General features: G+C 47.9%; 1 protein-coding gene across 7 annotated transcripts in view; it reads left to right on the top strand.

The window, feature by feature from the left end:
• RPH3AL (rabphilin 3A like (without C2 domains)) overlaps nt 1-21,448 on the top strand; it is a 45,224-nt gene that overhangs the window by 14,599 nt on the left and 9,177 nt on the right. For 4 of the 7 annotated variants that reach the window (XM_074556727.1, XM_005493546.4, XM_026797188.2 and 1 more), the window contains 4 exons: nt 3,681-3,767; nt 10,358-10,520; nt 16,345-16,449; nt 17,686-17,853. In XM_074556727.1, the coding sequence (XP_074412828.1) occupies nt 3,681-3,767; nt 10,358-10,520; nt 16,345-16,449; nt 17,686-17,853 (523 nt within the window). The remainder of the gene's footprint in view (nt 1-3,680; nt 3,768-10,357; nt 10,521-16,344; nt 16,450-17,685; nt 17,854-21,448) is intronic. The other 3 variants (XM_026797187.2, XM_074556729.1, XM_074556730.1) reach the window with 3 other exon arrangements.

The following is a 21,448-nucleotide window of genomic DNA, read 5'->3' as shown; positions in this document are numbered from 1 at the left end:
ATAAGAGATTCAGGATCCTGGTGATAGTGAGAGGTTCCTCAGGATCCTGGTGATAATAAGAGATTCAGGATCCTGGTGATAGCAAGAGGTTTCTCAGGATCCTGGTGATAGCAAGAGATTCTTCAAGATCCTGGTGATGATAAGAGATTCAGGATCCTGGTGATAGTAAGAGGTTCCTCAGGATCCCAAAGTGCCTGAGCTGCCCTCATAGCTGGGATGGGCTGTGCCAGCCCCCTCTGCATCTTCCAGCTGGGATTTTTGATATTTTTTGGGATTTTTGGGGTTTGCAGAGTGGGACAAGGGGCAGGAATGTGCAGCCACCAGAGACAGCACACAACAGATTCTGTGAGCTTTGCTGGCCCTCACTGCAAGGTCTCACTTCCAGGAGGACCCAAGTCCATCCTCAAGCTCCAAACCAGTGCAAGATTTCCATCCCTGAGCCTCAGGGAGTGCCTGTGTTGTGGGAGTTGCTGCTCTCCAGCACCCCAGGGATGGCTCCTGCTGCTCTTGGCTCCACAGCTGAGGGGTTCACCTGTATTTCTGTGGAGATTATGATCTCCAAGGCAACCTGCCTCTGCTGGGAGGCTGCTTTTCCTGCTCTTGAAGCCCACCTTCCCTGGGGAATCACCTCTGGGGGTTCCTTCATGTCTGCTGTGGCAAGGTGAGGGCACCTGCTGGGTGCTGCAGTGGTGCTGCTGAGTTAAACCTGCTGATTTAACTTTTTTTTTAGTAAGAACTCCCATGGACTGGTGGTTGGACTTTGGGGCACCAACCTTCTGTGGCCCTGCTGGCTTTTGTGGGACACAGCCCTCGTGCAGAGCAGGTTCCTCCAGTGGAGGCCACAGAAATCGCTGGGATTGTGCAGAAAATTCCTTCCAAGGCAGTGCCTGGGGAAGGAAACACCAATCTTAGAGCCCCTGGTTCCTAAACCATGGGGAAAGCAGCTTTTAGGGAAGGGAGGTGGGAGGAAGCAGCAGTGGGGAGTGAAAGGTTGGGTTTGGATGGGAGCAGCGTGGTCTCTGTGCACTGTGGAGAGTAAAGGGTGGGTGACAGGCAGGAGATTCTTGGCTGTTTCCTGCGTTTCAGGCATGTGGAATAACAGGATGTGCTCTGTTCCTGCCTCCTTCCCCTGGCAGTTCTGCCCTCACCTTGTCAGGAGCCAGCTAAGTCACGTTGCCATGGGGCTTTTTAACCAATTTCCTGTGAACCCTGAATGCTATTGAGGGGGCAGGGGCTGCTTCAGGCGCTTCCCGGCCCTGTCCCCTTGCAGGAATGACCCTCAGCTGTCCCTCAGGAGGGCTGTGACCAGAAAACCCCAGAGAAAAGCTGGATTTTTTTTTTCTTTTTCTTTTTTTCTGTCTTTTTTCTTTCTCTTTTTCTTTTCCTTTTTTTCTTTTTCTTTTTTTTTTCTTTTTTTCAATTTTCTTTTTTCTCTTTTCCTTTTTTCCCCTTTTTTCTTGTCCTTTTTTTCCTTTTCCTTTTTTTTTTCTTTTCCTTTTTTTCTTTTCCTTTTTTTCTTTTCCTTTTTTTCTTTTCCTTTTTGTCTTTTCCTTTTTTTTTTCTTTTCCTTTTCCTTTTTTTTCTTTTCTTTTTCTTCTTTTCTTTTGTCTGGAGTCTGTTGGGCAGCTCAGCAGCATTCACATCCATGTTGATTTAAGTGAGCCCCAACTTTTCCAGGGTGCATTTTGCAGCTGCTTTCAGCCTGGCTGCACTTTTCAGCTCTGTGCTAGCCCAAGGCAATTCTGCCTGGGGGCCCTGGGCTTGTCCCCCTTCTGCTTTTTAATGTTGTGAACTCAGGGAACAGCCAGCCCTTCAGCAGAGCACAGAGTGAACTGCTTGTTCCCTCTTGTCCAGGGATATCCATCACTCATGGAGTGCTGTGTGCAATAAGCAATTTGTCAGGGAATTACAGATTTTTTAAAGTTCATATTTTTCTGGCAGGCACTGCTCTGGTACCGTGTCATTGCAGCACATTTAATTCAGTGCCAGGAATTGTAATGATGCACCTGAAACACAGCAAAGAATTTACCTTCAGCAAATCCCTGCTGCTGAACAGAGCTTCTGCACTTCTGATGGATCTTCTAAGTGCCACGTTCTGATTTGGAAAGAATTCTCTTAATATTGGTTTTTATTATCTGGGAAATTATAATTGTGGCAAGACAAAGGTGTGTGCAAAGCCAGATGTGTTAACAACAGCAGGAGTGAGACAAAGCCCAGGGTGCTTTACCATGCAGAGGGGATTGATGTCATGAGTAAAAAGGTGAAGGATGAGTGGGAGAGGAAAGTGCTTTGTCTTGTGTTTAATGAGAAATGGGGCTGCATTTAATGCCCTTGATTTTTATGTCTTCTTCCGAGGGGTTCTGAGTGATGCTCGATTTCCCAGCTACTCTGCAGAGGTGGGGAGGAGGAGGAGGAGGAAAACACCGTTTTAATGTTGGGATTGTTCAGAATTCGTGGCTGGGAGTAAAACCGGTTGGGAATTTCCACTAGAGGGAGCGTTTGAATGTGCTATTTGTGAGGGGATTGGGATTTTGGAGGGTGTTCCAGGCTGAGCTGCTCCCTCAGGAGGGAGGGAGAGTTTGGGGTGTTTCAGGTGGGGTCTGTGACGGAATCTGCCAATCCCCTTGGCTTGGGGAGCTCCATGCTGAGGGGTGATGCTCCAGGCTCAACAGGCTGCTCATTATTTCTCTGGGAGGATGAGGGCAGGATTAAATAATTACTCTGAAGAGCACTTGTGTGGCCTGGCAGGGGATGGGGCTGGAGGAACCCCCCAGATCTCCATTCTGCCCCTTCCCAGAACATTCCTCTTTTCTCACTCATTCTTTCAGCAGGTACAATCCAGGAATTCAATCTTCTTCATCAGAATGACCAAATTTTAAATTAGATGCGGTGGGGAAGTGGGATGGGGAAGATGAGACCTTCATCCCTGGGAACAGGAGCAGCCTGGTGTGGGCGATGTGTGACTCTGGGGACATCCAATCCTCATGGATATCTCAGCAAGCTCTTGCTCTCCTCTTGTGAGTGGCTGCTCCTCTGTGAGGATCAAAGGATTCATCCCATTTCTCATTCAGGCTGCGCTGCCAGGGCTGATAGGCATCAGCTTCATTATGTAATGTTGGGTGATTCAGGTTGTAAATGGCTCGGGATGCCAGCAGAGACAGCAGAAAGGGCTGTGCAGAGCCACAGACACTCAGGAAATGTGTGTAACCATGGCCATGGCTAAACAGCCCCAGAGCAAGGAGAGAGTGCTGAGATGGAAGGGAAAATGAGAAAGAGAGGAGGAAGGAGAACACTCCCAACCTTGCACTTGTGTCTGCTTACAGCTGCTTTCCACACCACAGAGATTGGGGGATTCAGGGGAATAAAAAAGCAGCTCTGGAGATTCACCTGTGTGTGCTGGGGTTTGGTTTGCCCTGCCCAGTTCTCTCCTCTCCCTGGGGTCAAGGACTGTGCTGTGGGTTTGCCTTTCTCTCCTGCCCTCACAGCCCTGCAGCACCTTCCTGCAGGCAGCGCTTCTCCAGGAAAAACAGGGAATTTGTGCCATGCTTTGGGTTTTTCAGGAGAGCAAAACAGAGCTGTTCTTCTCAACTTTCTGTCCCCCAAGGGCTGTGGAGAGCTGCTAACACCACCTCTCTTTTTTTGTCTTTTCTTCCTTTTTTTTTTCTCTCTCCTTGTTTCAGAAAGTGTGCACCAAGTGTGGGATAGAAGCTGTTGGAGCCCAGAAGCGTCCCCTGTGGCTGTGCAAGATCTGCAGTGAGCAGAGAGAGGTAAAACCCAGCTGTGGGGAGCTGGGGTTCAGCAGCACCCACCTGCCCAGCCCAAATTGTGCACAGCACCTGTGGGCTCTTCCCTGGGCATTGCAAGGCAGAAAATGGGATTTGGGAGGCCAGGCAGGCTCAAACGCACACACAGTGGTGACAACTTTGTTTTATGAGGGGGTGAAGGGTGAAAATCCCACTGACTTTGTGGGATTTTTCTAGCTCTGGCCATAAAGTTGTTCCCTTACACCCTTTCCCTCCTCACTCTGTGGGAAATAAACTTGGCTAACTGTTTTTTTTTTAATACAGCTTGAGAGATGTAGAGCATAACTGCAATATTTGCCCCACTAAAAATAACTAGAATTGCAGCCTTTAAATCTGTTTTCCTCCCTGCCTGCAGAATCCCATAACTTGCCAGTGTGTGAGGCTTCTAATGCAGGTCTCTAAATTTTTATATCCTTCATCCTTGACTTTACACTGCAAAGAAAAAAAAAGAAAAAGTAATGGTCTGCCTCAATTCTTGTCTGCCAGCCAGCATCCCCCAACATCAGGGCTCTGAAGTGAAGTCTGTGAATTTGTTCTGTGATTACAGATGGATTTTCACTTGTTCCCATCAATTTATTCTGGGCTTTGGCTTGTGGTCCTTGAGCATCAATCCAGTCCAGCTATTTCAGACCAAGCTGTACCCAGCTGCGTAACCTGGGCGCTCTGCTAAATCAATTTTTGAAGTGTAGGGAGAGTGTTTGTGCAGCTTTTGGAGGTGCTGAATTTTTTTCTTTAATTAGTTGTGGAAACTTTGCATTGCTTAGGATTTGGTTTTTTTTTTTTTTTTTTTTTTTTTTTTTGTGTGGGAGCACCCACAAAATCCATGTTCAGGTAAAATGAGGGGTACGTGGATGGTGATAATTTAAATTATCAGCAGCAGTGTGGGTAGGGCAGGAAGAGAGCATTCCAGCTCCCTGGATTTTGATAACAATTTGATACACTGAATCATCTGGATGTTTTGAATTCCAGATAGAGATCCCAAAATAGTGACTGAGGCAGGTGCAGGTATTCTCTGTGCTCTGCAGGGAAACGCAGGGACTAAAATTTGCTTTATTTCCTTTATTCTCTTGGGGTTTTTTTCAATCTCTCTGTACCACTGTGGGTTTTTTTCCTATTTCTTAAAAAATAATAAGTAACCTGGTCAGTGGGCAGAGAATATTGATGTGTCTAGCATGTGTTATGCGTGGCCAGAGTGTGAGGGTGTGATAACCTCCAGCACTCACTCACTCTGTGAGCCCTGAGATACAGCCAAAGTGCATCCCTGAGGAAAATGGATGGATCTTTCCTTCTTAGACTAAATCACAGCCTCAACTTGCCTCTCAACTCTTAGCTTCTGCTTTATTTTCCACTTCCCTTTAAGAAGGTGGGTTCAAGCCTGTCTCCTTTTTTATTTATGCTGCTGCTGGTGCCCTGCACAGGAGAAGGTTGGGAGGGTCACAGTGAGGGCACGCAGACATCAAATCATCCATCCCCTGTGTCTTCCTACATGCCCTGCCTTGATTTTGGGGGTTTTATGCCCTGCCTTGATTTTGGGGGGTTTGGGAGCTGAGAATTAGAGAAACCTTGGCCAAGGAATTTGAGGTAAATCAGAATAAATGTGGCCCAGCAGGATCTGAGGCTGCTGGGGTTGGGCATCCCATGCACCCCAGCCCTTTAACTCTCTGCACAGTCTTATTTTGACTGGTAGTGCCAGATTCTGCAGAGCACCTTCCTGAATTACCCCTTATACATATATTTTTATATATCTATATATCCATAATTAGCAATGCTATCATTGTAATTAAATCCTCTTGGAAGCATTTGTGCACATTTACATTTGAATTGACACATCCAGAATTGTAGGGATAATGAAAGCAGTTTCAGTGGGGTGGGGGGAAGCTTTTTTTTTTTTTTAAACTGCCTTGAATATGAAAGAGAGTGTCAGCTACCTGGGACCTGTTAAAAGTTTTAATTTGCCCTCTCTGCTTCACTTTCCTTTTCATTCCTTCTCCATTTTCAAGGCTGGCTGCATTTCTCAGTTTATCACACAAAGATTTTTGTGCTGGAGGAGCAGTGTCATCCCCTCCTCTTTTGCCCCCGGGGCTTCCCTTTTCAAATATCCACTCCTACCGCTTGGAACACTGTAAAGCAGCATAGCTTGGGGTTATTCCTGCCTGGCATGACGATTTCCTGGCAAAACACCCCAGGAATGGAGAGGGGTGTTTATTTTGGGTGACTCTGGATTGAATAGGAGAGATGTGCACCTGTTTGCAATTGAAAGAACTCATCAGTAGCCTCTGCCATATTATTTTGGGGGTGGCAGCGAGTAGTTAGACTCAAAATAGTGTCCTCTAGAATAGAGGGGGGAAAAAAAGAGGCCTGATTGAAAGGGGGATGATAAATGGTTGAAGGCTGGCAGGCACTGCCGCTCGAGAAACGTCGGGGTCAGGGGGGCGATGGATTTTGCTGTTCCAGAAACAAAGCTGGGAATGGTAATTCCACTGCCTTTTAATTTCCTTCATCCTCAAGTGCCCAACGTGGGAGTCGGCAGCAGCTTGCTGTAAATAATGTAATTGGAAATCTCTGTGTTATGGAAAAGCAGATGAATGCAAATAACGAGGCTGAGGAGCTCTGGCTCTCTCCCTCTCTGTGCTGCCGGCGGTGTTTGCAGGGCTGGGACAGAGGAGATGTGTGGGGCTGTGCTGCAGGCAGGACACTTTTCCTTGCTGTGACCCACAGAAAGCTCCTTCCTCACCTTTGGGTATTGCTGGTGTTTGCATGGCAGGGTAAAAGTGGGTGGATTTCCTCTCACCAAGCCCAGGTTGCTGTGAGGGAAAGGGCTGCAGGGTGCTGTGCCGGTGTTTACAGGGGTCTCAGGCTGAGGGAAGAGATGAGGATCTGACTCAGTGTTTCAGAAGGCTGATTTATTATTTTATTATATTTATTACATTAAAACTATACTAAAAGAATAGAAGAAAGGATTTCATCAGAAGGCTGGCTAAGAATAGAATAAGAAAGAATGATAACAAAGGCTTGTGTCTCGGACTCTCTGTCCGAGCCAGCTGACTGTGATTGGCCATTAATTAGATACAACCAACATGGGCTAATCAAAGATGTACCTGTTGCATTCCACAGCAGCAGATAACCATTGTTTACAGTTTGTTCCTGAGGCCTCTCGGCTTCTCAGGAGAAAAAATCCTAAGGAAAGGATTTTTCATAAAAGATTTCTCTGACAGGGTGGGAACACTGCATGGCACGAGCAGGAGCTGGTGGAGCAAAATGTGGCTTTGCAGCAAAGATCTTTTCTAAGTGCCAGAACTCAGAACATCCCTCTGGGTGTCCAGAGTTGCCAAGGGGCTCAGAGACCCTTGCCAGAGCACCTGTGGGTTTGATTATGACCAGTGGAACAAGTTGCTAGTTTTGTATGAGGACCTGAAAGTCCCAGAAGTTTAAATAGTATAACAATAAAATTATCACAGTGTGAAAATGTAGATTTTAGGATTTTTGGCATGGGGGTTTTGGAGACAAGATGGTGGAACTTGGGCATGTCCAGCCTTTCTCCTTCTTCTTCTTGGTCTCCATTTTTCTGCTGTGATGTTGGCACTTTGGGATTGGTTTAGAATAGAAGTGCACTGTCTAACATAGGTGATGGGTATTGGAAAGTAATTGTAAATATGTTATATAGAGATGATAGGTATTGGAAAGTAATTGTAAATATGATATATGTAGTTTGTAGTATAAAAAGACAACACTGCCCCAGGGGCGGTCAGAGTGCCTTTGGCTGCCCTGCTGAGCAGATCTTGGATGGGCAGAGAGAAAATTTTATAGATAAGAATTAATAAACAACCTCAAGAAAACTGAAAGAGCTCTGGCTCGATCTAAGCAGGGGTTTGGTGAGGAGGACTCTGGGGAGGCTGCGAGTGTTTGTTGTGATTCCCCAAGCTGTGATCCACCTCTTTATCAGCAAGCCCTAGTGTTTTCCCTGCTCAGGAGCTTGTTTTAGCACTTGTGTGCTCAGAGCAGCAACATGAGTCTCAGCAGGGCCCAGTGATTCTGTGTCAGGTCCCATTTCCAGGCTGCTCCTGAAAATGCTCGATAAAATCCCCATCTGCTTCTGCGTGTGTCACTCCATAGCTGCAGTGATGGCTTGATGCAGCTTTAATGGGAATATTATCAGGGTTATAAAAGGCATTTATCTGCCATGGCCACGGCTGTCCCTCTCCCTGGTGACATTCCAGCTCCACTCAAACTCGGACTGCTGTGGGGAACAAATTCCACCTTAATGTGAACTGGTGGGAGCAGCATCCTCCTTTCCTTGGCAAGGGTAAACTCCTGCTGAGAAATAAGAATTTTATTCTCAAGGCTCTGTTACAGATGGATTAATCTAAAATCAAGCAAGGACTTTGCTGTCAGGCCACTCTGGCCATCAATCAAATGCCATCAATAGCAGTCAACAACATCAACCATGGATCAAAACATGGAGTTTTGATCCAAGGATGCTCAGAGTGCAGAGCAGGATGAGATCCCTGGTCCTTTGGGATGGGCTGTGCTGCGAACCTGCAGGGGCAGAGGGACTGAATCCATTCAGGGCAGAGCGTCTTGCTGCAGTTATTTCAGAGCTGATTTCAAAACAATTTCACTGCTGCCATAATAGGACCAAACTCTATTAGAAGCACCAATTTAAAGGGAATATGTATGCAGAGAATCGATTTTATAGTAGTAGTAGCACATCAGAGCTGGGTGTGTTGTGTCATTAACTCTTTCTGTAACGACTTGCTTTGGGGTAGTGAGGAACCTGGGGGTGCCCAGCCTTTGTTCCAGCCACCCATGCTGTGTCTGATTGGTTTTATGGTGTGTCTAAATTGGAGCTAGCCTGAAGATAACAGGTCTCTCCAGTGCTTCAAATTAAATTACAGATGTTGCAAGGTCTGTTCAGAGAGTGACTGTACCAGAGAGCTGTTTCCTCCCCAGCATCTCATCCAGGGAAGGTGTGTGTGTGCACACCAGATCCCCAGCACGTGTCAGGGATGCACAATCCCAACCCTGTCCCTGTTCTCCTGCTGCTCCCAAAACCTCCAGCCCTCCTCAGGGAGCCCTGGGCTTGCCCAGCCTGCAGCTCCACGTGTACCTGTGGATCTGTGCAGGGATGTCTGTACACACTTTAAAATCAGTTGAATTTCTTGATTCTCAGCAAGCAGAGCCCGTTCCTGCAGGGTCCCTGTGCCCATGTGCTGTTTGACACACTGCTCCGACTGCTGGGAGTCCCCACGTGCCAGCAGCAGGGACAGAAGGAGCTGTGTCAGCCTGTGCCTTGCCTGGCTGGGTCACTTTGGCTCAGCTGTCCTGCCTGCCAAACCCCCTCTGCAGAACTACAAATTGCAGTTTCTCGGGGAAATTGGCTCCCCAGCTCTTTTCCTGGGTGGCAGACTCACCCTCCTGCTGGGTGGTTATTCCTGCAGGGTGGTTTCCCAGCAGGAGAACGTTGGTGGAGCTGTGGGATGCTCTCACCTGCTGCTTTGCAGACCCTGCTGTGATGCACAAGCCTCTCCCCATTGCACATGTGCTGGGTCACAGCACTGCTCTGCTTTCTTATAGGTGGATTTCTTTAAAAACCACATTCCCAGCTCCCCCTCTGCGTTCACATCACCTGCACTTGGCTTTCAGCACCCCAAATACAGAGACTGGAGCTCTCTTGGTGGCTCTGGGAGCCAGGCAACCATCAGTGTGGTGGTGCTGCTGCTGTCGTGCTTTTTGAATGTCAGATTTTGTCACTACAGGTGTCCTCCTCGATGTCAGCTTTTGTCACTGCCCTCTGCTTTTATTAAGCTCTTAAAGGCAAGTTGCAAATGTATTGCTGCAATTAGGGGTGTCTGCGTTTGCACCCACTGCCATCATGATGAAACTGTGTGTGAAGTGCTTTGGGAACTTGGAGTGGGAGCACTGATGATCTCCTTCACTCTGAGCAGAAGTGCAAGAAGTAAAAAATGATATTTTTACTATATTAACTTATTTTTGCCCTGGCTGTGTCATTAGCTCATTATCAGGCTGCTGGAAGGCACACAAGAATTAGCTTTGCAAGAGGCCATTTCTCCTTGTCTGAGCTGCCACCCTTCTCCCTCCCCCTGGCTTACAGCAGCCTCTATATTAAATATACCTAATAGAGTGCCTTCATCATAAGCTGCATTAAAGCTAAATTGGAGAGGAGAGGCTGTTCTTACAGCAGATATTACAGTTTGGTGCTCGAGGTCCATTTCCTGCTGCAGGTTCTGGTTATTTGAGAGGAGTTCTTGTTCTTTTCAAGCTGGTTACATGACCTGGCTTGGCCTGAATTGCTCTGTGGGATGAACACTGGGGTTGTGCTGTGGGTCCAGCATGAGGCAGCACTTCTGTCATCACCTTCTGCTCCCCCTTCCATCTGTACCTGCTGCTTCCTCCCAGCTGGGATTTTTCAGCTGTGGAAGGAGGACAGAGATGAATCCGGGCAGGAATTTGGGATCAGAGCGAGCAGCTTGGCAGGGGGAGCTCATTCTGGTGTAAAAACCCCGCTTAAAGTGTCCTGTCTGTGTCTCTGGCAGGTGTGGAAGAGGTCTGGGGCGTGGTTCTACAAAGGGCTGCCCAAGTACATCACCCCTCTGAAGAGCAGCAGCAGCAGCAGAGCCCTGGAGATGCAGGGCCAGCCCTGGCAGGAGCCCGAGAGCGTCGGGAGCAGCCGCTCCTTCACCTGGGCCAGGGGAAAAGGTTGGTTGTGCCACCCAAAAAACAGGAGGGAGAAGGAGCTGCCTTCTCCTCTTGCTTCCCAGCAGTCTGGAGAGTTGTCTGTTAGAGGTGTGGTGTGTTCCCCATATGGGTATTGGAGTTTTGTGGGTTTTGGAGGATTTGCTGATGTTGAAGTGCACGTTGGTGGCTGAGATTAGTCCCAGTCTGTGACAGTGCTCACAGGGGTCCCAGGTTGAGGGAAGAGATGAGGATCTGCCTCCATGTTTCAGAAGGCTTGATTTATTATTTTATGGTATATATTACATTAAAACTATATTAAAGAATAGAAGAAAAGGTTTCATCAGAAGGCTGGCTAAGCTAAGAATAGAAAGGAATGATAACAAAGGCTCTGTCTCAGACTCTCTGTCTGAACCAGCTGGGCTGTGATTGCCCATTAATTATAAACATCCTAGATGGGCTAATCACAGATGCACCTGTTGCATTCCACAGCAGCAGATAATCAATGTTTATATTTGTTCCTGAGGCCTCTCAGCTTCTCAGGAGGAAAAATCCTAAGGAAAGAATTTTTCATAAAAAGATGTCTGTGACACCAGTCCTCCTGGAGCGCCTGTCCTTCAGTCCAGCCCTGCTTTCCTCCATTCCTTGCAGCCCTCACCCCAATTTTTCATAGCCAGGGCTGACCCAAAACTGGGCTCCTTCCCTCCCTCCTTGCTCCTAATTCCTGCTGCTCTGCTGGGCAGATTCCTCAAGTCACTGTGAGCTGGGTTAGGAGTTGCTCTGCCAGCATGTGAGTGCTGCAGAATCAGAGCTGCTGCCAGTTCTGCTTTGATTTCCTTTCTCTCTGTGTGGATTAGCAGAGCTGTCTGGCCTCTCCCCTTCTGTTTTTTGCTGTTAGATCCCTTCAGCTGGAGGAGACCTCTCCAGTGAAGCAGCTGCATTCTCTCCTCCACTCAGCAGAAGTGCAGGGGGAAATAACCTTTTAATAAAGAAATCTCAGGAGCCCTGGGTTTACAAACCTGCTCTTCAGGGCCCAGCTAAGAAAGCACTCCCAGCCCTGCTGTAACTTTTGTAATTAAAGACAAATTAGATCAACAGTAGATGGTTGTGTTGCCCTCCAGGAGATGCTTGGAAGGAGTTAGCAGAGGGACTGATTGATGAGGTTTTTTGTTCACATGATAGAAATAACATTAAGAGTCGAAGCTGTTGAGCCCAAGCCTGGCCTGCTGCTTAGTTCAGCTTTTCAGTTCTGTTTTTTTGGAGAAGGCTCCCCCATAAATACAGGCAGGAGCAGGGGGAGGACAGCAAAGTGACCTTTGGTGAGCTTTGATGTGGGTGGTGAGCTGCCTCTGTCCCTGCCCTCTGATGTCTGCCTGGCTGCTGCTTTATGGGTTGGGTAATATTAATTTATGGCTTTATTTTCTGGTGCTTTCTTTCCCTGTTGCCCTGCCTGTCCTCTGGCCAGCTTTCAGTGGGCACTGCAGGCTGTAATTCATCTCTGGAGCTGGGAGCTCGTGCATCTCCCCCCTCCTTTCACCTCCTTTGAAGCTGCCAGTGCTGGGGATCCTGCTGTTCACCATCCCCCAAATGGGGCAGGGCAGCTCCTTCCCCCGTGGAAATGTGGATCCATGACATTGCCAGGGTGAACCTGCAGCTGGAGCTGGGCTGGGCTGGTTCCCTGGGCCTGGCAGAGAGCATTTGTCAGCTCACACCTTGTGCAGGCTCCCCCAGACACGTCCTTGCAGCTGGGAGCACAGCCCTGCAGCTGGCTTGGCAGGATGTTGCTGGGAGTGAGCTCTGGCATTTAACACACTGACAGGCTGCTCTCTCTGGGCTTTCCATCATCCTGGCCAGCCCTGCCCAGCCCCTCTGCTGGTCCCTGAAGTGCTGAAGGAGCCAGCTCTGAGCTCTAAAGGGATTCAAGGCAGGTGGGGCCAGCCCAGTCCTGCTACACCCTCCATGCCAGGAGAGATGGGACAAACCTCAAATGTCCCTTTTTCCCCCTCAAAACTGAGGCATCAGTGCCAGAACCTGGGGATTTGCTCCCACTGCAGGAGGGGGGAAGGCAGAACCCACCAGGCAGAAGTTTTATTTTTTGCACCCCCAGTATTTCCCCTGTGCTCGCTGCCGCTGGGATTTGCTGGTGCCTTTGGTTTTTCTGCTATAAACAAGCAGTTGCCATGGGAACCCTGCTATTAATTAAGGCACAAATGTATTGTCAGGAGGAGAATGGCAGCAATATTTCTTCTGCTGGGCAGCAGCTCTGCTGCATGTGCTGGAATGTGGGTGGGATTCTCAGCTGGGTCAGGAGGAGGGAGCGAGAGCAGCAAGGGTTTTCCTGATCCAGGCTCTGAGCTGTGCAGGAAAAAGGTGGAAATCAAACAGAAGCGTGACCCCTGAGCTGCTGCACTGCTTGGCAGGAGGGCTGCCAAAATCCTGGGGGATTTTCCTGTTCCATCCCTGTTGCCAGGCAATGGGATGTGCCAGAGGCAGGGGAGCAGCACTGGGCAGGGGGATGCAGGGGGATGGAGCAGACAGGGATGCCCTGGGGAGTGGCTGCAGGCCACCCAACCTGCCAACTTTGCAGTGGCAAAGCTGCAACTTGTGCTGCTCCTGAAAGGGACAGGGGCTGGCTCCAGTCACCTTTTCCTTCTTGGAGTGTGATGTGGCAGTGGAACTCTGGGCAGTAAAAATCCTCATTTTCTCTCACTCCCCCACCTGCACTGACCAGGAGCTGTCGCCCTCCCTACTCCCTGTGCTTGCCAAAAATCTGCAGGGCTGTGCTCACCCTGGGGCTGTGATTCCCACGTGCTTTTGCTGTTTCTGACAGCTGCAGGAGGTGCCAGGGGCTCTGTGTGTGTGTGCCAGGCTGGGCCTGCCCGGAGCTGGCAGCACCAGGGAGCTGGCATGGCTCTAAAATCACACATTTAACACCAGATCCCAGCCCCAGCCAAGTGCTCCTTCCCCTTGGCCTCAGCACAGCCTCCCCACGTCCTGATTTGCCTCTGGGGACAGGAACAGCCAGAATTGTCCTTCCCCATCCCCTGAGTGCCCCTGGCTTGGGGATTGAGGCACGTGGGCTCTGCCAGCAGCTGCAGGGCTCCAGGCTCCCACTGAGTGACCCATTCCCTGTGGAAATATTGCTTTTCCAGCAAGTTTTATCTCAGCAGATTTTATTTTATGAGCTTTTTTTTTTTTTTTCCAGTCAGCTGGAGATAGGGATAAATCTGTTCCATCCTCTGAAAGAACAGCTGTCCAACATCTCCTATTGATATATCAGCAGCTGCTGGAACACCAGATTTAATACTTCTGGTCTCTGGAAAGTGCCAGCAGAAGGTTTGGATGAAGGATTACCTGAAAGGGAGACTTTGGTGCAGTGAGTAGAAGGGAATCTTATTGGCAGCAGAGGAAATGAGAGCAGACAGGGCTGGTCCTGTGGTGAGAGTGCCTTGCAGTCATTAATATTTTCTTCCTCTTGTGCTGCTTCTCTCTGAGCTGCTGAATGGCAGCAGGGACAGGCAGCTAAAGTCACCTCCACTGATTCACTGGGGCCTTCTCCAAATAAATCCTGGCTCCCAGCATTTCCAGAGGATTCATGGAGGAAGGGGCTGTGCTGAGGAAATGGATTTTATGAATCCAGGAGAGCAAAAAAAGAAAAAGAAAAAATAAAAAAATGATGACCAAGTGGAACAGGACTTCATTTTCTGAGAGATTTGAGCAATAAGATGGTCAGAATGAGCCTTGCAGCTGAGATTTGGATTATAAAGGAAAAATAAAAACTTATATAAAAAAACCTATACACTCTGGTATGTATGGATTGTTTTTAGCAGCGTTTATATAGAACTCCCCACCTCTCCCAGGGAGTTCTGAAGATGTTTTTCCTGAACCTGATGCTCCCAGGTAGTAATGGAGATATTTTTTAGACAAACCTTTGCTTTGAGGACTCTTGGCCAGCATTGCAGCCCCCCAGCTTTTAAAAAGAGCTTTTTTCCCTACAGGGAAAGGCAGAATGTGTGTGAGGAGCTGCCTGCCAGGCCAACTTCAATAATGCCTTGCAATAACACTGCCTGCCAGCTTTAATATCCTCAGAGATGTTAGCATTACTTTAGGTATTCATTCCTCTTTTTTTTTTTTAAATGAAATACTTTGTGTAGCACAGATCCTTGAGTACAGGCGTGCCTGCAGAGGTGCTTGGCAGGAATATTTGACAGCTCTTGCCCTGTGCAAGGGGAGGGATTCCCATCCTGCTGCCCTGGGGAGTGCTGGGGGGTTTGGGCTGGCACAGAGGGATGAGCTGACAGCTCTGTGTTACCCCGTGGCTGTCACCTTGTTCCCCTGCACCCACGTCCCCGCAGAGAAAATCACTTCTCACAGCTGTGTGAGCTTCTGGAGATGTCCTGGTGGGTCTAAAAAACATCCTTGGGGCTTCCTTTTCCCTCAGGAGAGGCTGCAGGTTGCAGTGTTACCTGCTTTACATCCCTCATGGGCTGGTTTTGTACTTTTCTCCAGGAGTTGTGACCTGCTGTTTGAAGTGGCTGCCAGGAGAGCTGGTATCTGCCTGCTCAGATGGAGAAGTGCAATCCCTCAAACAAAAAACCACATTTTTTTTTCCCATTACTTTCCTCCTCAGCCTCACCATTTCTCTTCTGAGATCAAACCACCACGAAAATCCAGGAATTGGGAAAAAACATTATTTTAATTTTACCCAGAGCAGCTGGCAGCCGAGTTATCTTTTACACCAGTGTAAGCAGGAGAGGTGTTTGCATAATTGCATGGAAAAGTGGGAAGAACCTGCCAGTTTGGGAAGCTGTGTCTGGCAAAATGAGGCTCCTCCAGCTCTTTTGGAAAATATGGGGAGTGGAAAGCAGCAGGAGGAGAGCCAGGATTCAGGGGGAAGAAAAACACAGAGGGGATAAAAAAGGAGAGCAGAGCCTGGAGCAGCAGAGAGTGGCACAGGAGCACCCCAATGTCACCATGATACTTTCTGAAAAATCCTCTTTGCCCAGGATTTTCTCCTGGGAAGCTGAGAAGCCTCAGAGAGCAATGAAAACAATAATTATCTAATTGCTGCTCCTATGTTTGCTGCTTTGGAAATGTGGCTTGGATATTTTTTGCCAAGAGGTGGATATTTTATTGATTCCATGTGAATTGTTTTAATTTAATGACCAATCATGGTCCAGCTGTGTTGAGGCTCTGAGGAGTCACAGGTTTTTATTATTCATTCTTGTTGAAGCCTTCTGATGTGTCCTTTCTCTTTCTTTAGTATAGTTTTAGTATATATTATATTATATTATATTATGTTATATATTATATTATATTATATTATATTATATTATATTATATTATATTATATTATATTATATTATATTATATTATATTATATTATATTATATTATATTATATTATATTATATTATATTATATTTTGTATAAAATGTAATATATTGTAATATATATTATATTATATATATAATAATATATAATATATGGTATATATTATATACATATAATGTAATATAATATAATGTAATATAATATAATATAAGCCTTCTGATAACATGGAGCCAAATTCTCATCTCTCACCTCATCTTGGGGACCCCACAAACCCCACATCCCCGTGGTCCCAGCCAGCTTTAGGAGAGAAGCACTGGTGGTGTCTGCACCTTCTAGAGTTCTAAATCATCTGCAAAGAGTAAAACCACCTCACGCTGTGGGGAAGCAGCAGGTAAGGTCTCCTTTGGGGAGGGAGAACGTGAGCAGGGAGTCAGAGTTTGTTCCTGTTTCCTTTGGACCCATCTGGCAGCTCTTTGGGGAGCGTTGTGGATGAACGTCTGTGTCCTCTCCTGCAGGAGTTTCCAGTGACAGCGAGAGCGACTCAGAGCTCAGTTCCTCCAGCCTGGATGACAAACCCGTCCCCATGGGATCAAAAGGGAGAAAGCTCCAAGCAGGAATGGGTGAGGAGCTGCACTTCCCTGTGGCTGGAGGGTGGGAGGTGTGAAGTGGTTCAGTGTTTGGCTCTTGGCTGTGCTGGGTGAGGGTCTGAGCCTTTCTCCCTGGGATTTCTCCCTGGCTCCTCTGCAGCATTCCAGGAGCTGGGAGCGGCTCCTCATTGTATTTGTGAGGTGCCCTTGTGGCAGGGAGGAATGATAAACCTCACTCCATGTTCTCAGAATATGAATTTATTGTTTTATGATACTATATTATATTAAAGAATGCTAAACTAAACTATACTAAAGACTATAGAAGGGATACTTACAGAAGGCTGAAAAGATAATAATGAAAAATCGTGACTCCTTCCAAAATCCTGATACAGCTTGGCACTGATTGGCCAATGAGTGAAAATAATTCACAGCAGAATCCAATGAAACAATCACTTGTGGGTAAACAAACTCCAAACACATTCCACATGAGCAAAACACAGGAGAAGCAAATCAGACAATTATTGTTTTGCTTTTTCTCTGAGGCTTCTCATCTTTCCAGGAGAAAATTCCTGGGTGAAGGGATTTTTCAGAGAATGTGAATGTGGCAGCTCCTGGCACCACATCCCTGGCCAGCTCCTAACTCCTGGAATCACTGGGATCACTGGTGTTTCCTGGGAGCAGAGCACAAGAACTGGGGCTGACCCTGCTCCTGAGGGCTCCTGGCTGGAGCTGGGATGTTCCAGCTCAGTATCCACACCCTGTGGATTCTGAATTCACATTGTCTGGAAAATTCTGCATTCACATTATCTGGAAAAATCCCTTCACTCAGGATTTTTCTCCTGGGAAGCTGGGAAGCCTTAGAGAAAAAGGAAAACAATAATTGTCTGATTTGCTTCTCCTGTGTTTTGCTCATGTGGAATGTGTTTGGAGATTGTTTACCCACAGGTGATTGTTTCATTGGATTCTGCAGTGAGTTGTTTTCACTCAATGGCCAACTGGGGCCAAGCTGTGTTGGGACTCTGCAGAGAGTAATGAGTTTTCATTATTATCTTATTTATTAATTAATTACTTCATATTATCATTATACTAGCTTTCTGTAAGTATCCTTTCTGTATTCTTTAGTATAGTTTAGTTTAGCATTCTTTAATATAATATAGTGTAATAAAATAATAAATCAACCCTCTGAGAACATGGAGCCAGACTCATCACTCATTCCCATAAATACAACAACACCCCCTTTGATGCCCTCAGCTCATCTCTGTCTTGCAGCCCCCACCAGGGGACCCAGCCCGGGCAGGAGCAGAGCCCTGGAGCCCCCGCAGTGTCCCCAGCAGTGGGGCAGCCACAGCAGCCTGGGCAGTGAGCCGGGGGCCGAGCTCAGCCCCACGGAGAGTGACCACCCCTCGGGCAGGCGCCCCAGCGACACCGGCACCCCTGGTAAGCTGCACCCCTCTGTGGGCATATCCCCTGCTGCTTCTTGGGGCTGAACCCCCTGAAAGCACAGCTTCCCCAGAGGCTTTGTGTGCTTCAACAAAAGCTTGGTGTGCTTTTACACTTTATTTTGGGAGGGGAGGGAGGGCAGTGCTTCCCCGGTCAGAGCCGTCTGTGGCCGGAGTGATTGGGTGACCAGCTGGTGTTTGGGTGTGAAAAACGCCAATCACAAAATTTTAAAAGTCTAATAGTAATAAAATAGTTGTAAAAATAGCAGTACAATTAGAGTAATAATAATCGGGACAGTTTAAATTGCCAGAGGCACACAAAGCTGTGGCCCCAGGATCACTTTTCTCTGTGTCGTGGTTTGAGAGGAAGTGAGTTTTTTGGGATACTGGTGTCAAGAGGTCTCAACTGTGTTTCTATGGCACAAGAGGGACTCCTCACCCCTTGATGAACTGAGAATTGATTATCTAAAGGGTGGTGATGGACTGAGAGTTGGTGATCTGAGGGATGGATGTATTGGAAATTTGGTGGGGGGGAGGAGGAAATGTTTTTGGAAGGTTTTCATTCTTTCTGTATGAAAATTCTATTCTTTTTTTCTTTCTAACTATAATTTTACATATAGTTGTAAGTTAATAAAGCTTTCTCTTCTTTATTTCTAAGTGGGAGCCTGCTTTGCTCTATTCCTGGTCACATCTCACAGCAGACACCAGGGAGAATGTATTTTCACGGGGGCACTGGCACTGTGCCACTCTGCTTCTTTTTCTTTGTATTAGCAGATGCTGACACAGTGTCACACACCTTCTCCCCTGAATGCAAAAGCTTTTCTGCAACATGAGTAATGGTCTGGGGTGGGAGCTGCCTACACCCACGGCCAGGAGCACTCAGAGCCTGGGGCTGTGGCCCTGCAGAGCTGCTCTGTGTCCTGCAGAGCCAGCAGAACAGATTGAGCTTCTCCTGAAGCAAAGCAAAGCCCAGCAGCTTTATGAGAGCGAGGAACATTTTTTCCTGGAGGGAGGTTGCTCTTGAAGCCAAGCATGGCTCTTCCCAGAACTCTGCAGTGCAGAAGAAAGACACTTTTTCCCCCTCAAAAACCTCAGAACAATTAAGTGACTGGGAAAGCAGAGGCTGCTATCACACCTGAAGCAGCTGAAAGAGATGCAAATGTGTTCTCTCTGCAGTTCCCACTAATTTAGTCACTAACCCCTCAAGTTATCATCCAGCCCCGCTCCCTCCTCAGCATCCCTGCCCTCTGAACTGCCTCTGCTGTTCTTCCTGAGCCTGCTTGGTGCTGGCCATGTTGAGGCATAAATTGGATTAGAGAGAGCAGGTTCATCCTTCAGTGCACCAGGGAGCCGTGGTCCCCCTCCCTCCCTGCTCCTCCTGCTAGAAACAGGCAGCACAAAATTGTTCCTCTGCTCTTCCCTCCCTCCCCAGCTCCCAGGCACTGTTTTCCTTTAGTTTTTCACCAGACAAACCAAACAAGTGATTCTTCTGCTCTGTCCTTCCTCCCCCTGGATTAGAGCCTGCCCTGGCCTGGCAGGGGGGTTTATTTTAAGCTCTTGTTCAGGATTAGAGAGGGTGGATTCCTGCTGCAGGTTGTCCTTGGGGTTGGAATGGGTGTTGGTGGACACCAGGTGACCCTTTGGGTGCTGTTGTGATGGATGGATGGATCCACTCCTGGACAATGTGTTTGTACTCAGTGTTCTGTAGCTTCTCTGCTGCTCTTTGAGCCAGCTGCTGCCTGGCCATGACTGTGCAAACTCTATTTCAGAGGCCTAAAAAAAAGAAAAAAACCCATTTTTCATGCTAAAAACTCCATATGCAAAGCTTGGCACAAGGGGTCACATATTTCCAGAGGGATCTCCCTGTGAAGATGGGGGAGAGCTGAAGTGACAGGCAGCACGGGCTGATATTTAAAAAAGGAAAACTGCAGCAATCTCCTGAGCCCAGTTAAAGCTGGCCCTGAGATGTAGAGAGGATCCTGCTAGGGAAAAGGTTAAGCCAGGTTGGCTGCCTAGGGAGTTTCTGTGAAGATCTTTATGTCTGGGGTCACTTATTTCTCAGTGTTCCTGCAGAAGGGGCTGCTTTGTTCAGAGCCCAGGCACAGGGGCTCTGTACCCCCAAATCCAGGCAGGGAGGCAGGAAATCATCACTTGGGGTGCCTCTCTTTGCCAACAAACAGAGGCTGCTCTTGCTGTTGATATCTTTAAATTGTGCTGGATTTCAGGGTTCCCAGCCTCTCCCTGCCTTTTGGACATTCCCTGAGCTCTGCCCTGCCGCAAGAGCAGAGCAAGGGGCAAAGATCCTTCCTCATCTCAGCTGCAGGATGGGGCTGTTAAAAGCTGATTTTCTGCACCTTTACAACACCCTGTCAGGAGCAATTTTTGCTCCATATTATCACCTCAGGTGTTGTTCTTTCTTTGCACTTCTTTTCTCACCTCTGCTCTAACGCTGCTCTCAAGTGCGACTTGGCAGAGCATCCTGAGATCCCAGGCCACCTCCAGAGCAGGAACTGGGGACAGGTGCTGTAAAAGCAGCTGCTCTCGCTGTCCTGGGCTCTTCCAGCCCGAATGCCAAGCCAGCAGCAGGGTTTTGGCCAGGGGAGGACAAGGAGCTCTTAAGGAGAGGTTGGAGGTTTCCAGTGCGCTGCTCCAGCTCCGCCTGGGCTTTGCTGGGGCTGATAATGAAGCCTGGGGTTTGTCATAAAATGACTCATTGTCAGAGCTGCATTGGGATTGAGGCAACCTCAGCCCATGAGCCAAAGTTTCAGAAGAGTGGTGAGTTGAGAGGCTGCCAGTTTTGTTATTTTTTAAATTTTTTTTTACCACCTGCTCTCAAAGCCTTTCAAAAGCCCCATTTTCTGAGGGGCTGCTGCTCCTTCTGCTTCTGCAGCTCCAGCTCCTGGAGGTGCCTGCTCTAACCTGATAGCTTTCAAGAGGAAGGTCACACACTCATTGTCCTGAAGAAGGTTTTATCCTAAAGAAAATTAAATTTGCACATATGGAAAAAGAACAGTTTTCCTTTTCCCCTCTTGCTCCCAGCTAGGGCAGGTGACTCACCTTGTTCTGGCTGCACAGCTGATGCTGAGAGATGCCTTAAAAAAAGAGCAAAATCCTCACTTGTGTTGATTATGATGTTTTTATTAAGGAAGGGGAATATTAAACAGAGTGAAACAAAAACAATCAGTATCTTACAGTGGTTTTCATTAGCCCAGGGAGAGCTTTTAATGGAGATAAGAAATCCGAGCTTGGGCCTGCTGCAGGGGGTAAATGAAACCAAAGCCATCTCCCTTCAGATCAGCAGCAGGTTCTGCACTGATGGGTGCCAGCTGATGGGCTTCTCAGCATCCCCTGAGGAATCTGCCCCAGAAATGGTGAATCCTGCTGGCTGCTCCACGAGCAGCTGGCTGCTGGGGAGTGGGGAACCAGCCTGGCAGGGGCTGTGGGGCTGCAGAAGCTCTGATTCCTGCTGGAATCAGCTCTGAGAGGCAGCCAGGAGAGAAGCTCTAATGAGTGAGTGCAAATCACAGCCTCCCCATCTCTGCCTGCTTGCCAATGTGTTGTCTAAATCATTAATACTTAAAGAGTGGTGCAGC

The sequence above is a fragment of the Zonotrichia albicollis genome, chromosome 22, assembly GCF_047830755.1.
Source record: "Zonotrichia albicollis isolate bZonAlb1 chromosome 22, bZonAlb1.hap1, whole genome shotgun sequence".
Lineage (NCBI taxonomy): Eukaryota > Metazoa > Chordata > Aves > Passeriformes > Passerellidae > Zonotrichia > Zonotrichia albicollis.
This window is presented reverse-complemented; position numbering and strand designations above follow the sequence as displayed.